At 43.4% G+C, this 2152-nt stretch overlaps 1 protein-coding gene across 1 annotated transcript in view; it reads right to left on the bottom strand.

Annotated features, from left to right (window-relative positions):
* Washc2c (WASH complex subunit 2C) overlaps window positions 1-2152 on the bottom strand; it is a 69797-nt gene that overhangs the window by 17975 nt on the left and 49670 nt on the right. Inside the window, exon 19 of the mRNA XM_023708398.1 lies at window positions 556-725. Within this exon, the coding sequence (XP_023564166.1) occupies window positions 556-725 (170 nt within the window). The remainder of the gene's footprint in view (window positions 1-555; window positions 726-2152) is intronic.

Genomic DNA, 2152 nt, shown 5'->3' with positions numbered 1-2152 from the left:
CAAAAACAAAAAAACAAAATAGGACAGATACACAGCTACCCTCTCCCAACTCAATGAATAGAAAGATTTGTTCCAATAGTGTTCGTGGACAGGATATCATGTCTGCATCCCATACAATGAATAACCAGTAAGACAACATTATGCAATGTACCAATGGCAAGGGTTCTTGCCACCAGTGGGTACCATAGATCTGTGGACAGCTGTCCTCTACCAGGACACTTTCCAATGCTAAGTCCACTTCTATGGAAGTGACAAATTTTCAAATAACCCAGACCAAACTTTACTATCTTTAGGATACCTCAGAGAAAATACAAAAAGATACAGGTCAGGAAGTATTTACACCACTGATAAACCAAGACAGAATTCCCAAGCTAGTAAAAATAAATGAGAGAGGGAATAAATCAAGCAAGGATTTAAGAAAACAAGCACTTCCAGCACTGAGGAGAAGACCTGTATATCTGTCGTGACAACCACACACTGCCTGACCTGCATATTCCAAACCTTCTCTTGCCACTGCAGACACGGAGCCAGGGTTTCCTGCCTTGACTACGTCACCTGTCCTTGGCAATGGCGAACAGATCATCTTCATCATCCTCTTCAAAAAGGCTGGCCTTCTTCATGGTCGTGGTCTGCTGGCCCTGGGCGGTCTCTGAGTTGCTGAGCTCTCCTTTGGGTTTGCTGTCAGGTGGTAGCTTGGTCTGTGCATCAGCAACGCTCCACTGGTCCTGAAAATACAACCAAGCGCCATACTACACATCGGGAGGTGAGAGAAGCAGCTCTGCCTGCCTAGCGCAGGCCCAGTCCTGCTCTTGTTTCGTAGTACCACAAATATAAAACAAAAACCAACAGCAATTAAGTGGCTTTAAAACTAAATACCAAACTAAATGTATCATTCTGGAACAAAGGTCATGGCCAATGTTTTGAACTCAGATCCACTCTGCTGGATTCTGGGACCTTACAATTTTCCTCAGGCCTTCTTCCTTCTCCACCACCTGCCACAATGCTTCTTCCTGCTATGGTTCTGTTCTGGGTTGGAACATGAGAACTGCTCCATTTTAGGGGCTCAAAATCAACATAGAAGGAGAAGAACGCTGTTTTAATGTAAAACACCCCAAAACAGACTGAAATAACAGATAGTTGGCTCATGCCATAGACCTGCCAAGTAGCACAATGGAAGCTGCTGGTGACCTCTGTATCACAGCTCTAGGCTGTGGAGCCCAGAACACCAAGAAAAGCTCTCCCAAATCCTTGCTTATGTGGCTTTACAGAGGGTCAAGCCAGCACAGATTCTGCAGAACCCTCAGACCCCAACCCAGGCTGAGCCAGCACCTGCATTTCACAGGGTCCTCAGGGAGGTCTGAGAACTCCTCAGAGTGGTGCACAAGGCCAGGGCTTCAGGCTAGAAGCCACCTAAAAGCTTTAACAAATTCATGTGAGGACGGTGTACCCCAAGCCTTTCCAAACCTTGGAGCCACCTTCAGTGTTCTTTAAAGCTCCCCAAGAGTCCAAGGGAGAGCTGATGCTGAGAGTCTTTGCTCTTGAACCCCGGCCATCTTTATTCCAGATTTCTTCCTGCTCCCAGCTATAGTGAATATTTTTATCTCTTCACCACTATTATGCTCTGGTAGGACTGAGGCTGCTTGTCATTATAAGGCAAACAACCACTAACAATGGTTACAAAAAATGAAGAATTGATCATAAATTTTATTTGAGAAAACAAAACTTGTGTACCATTTTAAGTCACTTTCAATTAATACATCAACACAGCTAAGAGTTGTTATCCACTCTATCCCATGATAACTTAGCCACAAAGATAAAGAACTCAGCTTTTGATTTATTTAAAAAATGTTTTTTCAGTCCTAGGGATGTAACCCAGGTGTTGTTCATGCTAAGCATACACTCTATATTGAGCTATACCTACAACGCTTAGGAAGATCCAGATTTAATTTTTTTTTTTTTTTTTTTTTCTGGGATTAGGGAATAGAATTCAGGACCTTGTGCTTGCCAGGCAGGCGCTTATGCCACTAGTGTATCTCCTGTTTCCCAGCTCCCAAGTGTCATGAAAGGCTTTTTTGCACAGTTCAATGTGAAAAGTAGCTAAACGAAACTCACTATTGATTATGCTGATTTGGAAACAGAAAGAATCCTATAC

The sequence above is a fragment of the Octodon degus genome, unplaced genomic scaffold (genome assembly GCF_000260255.1).
Source record: "Octodon degus isolate 3935 unplaced genomic scaffold, OctDeg1.0 scaffold00357, whole genome shotgun sequence".
In the NCBI taxonomy this organism is placed as follows: domain Eukaryota; kingdom Metazoa; phylum Chordata; class Mammalia; order Rodentia; family Octodontidae; genus Octodon; species Octodon degus.
Note: the sequence above shows the minus strand (reverse complement) of the source record. Positions and strands in the feature narration are given on the sequence as shown.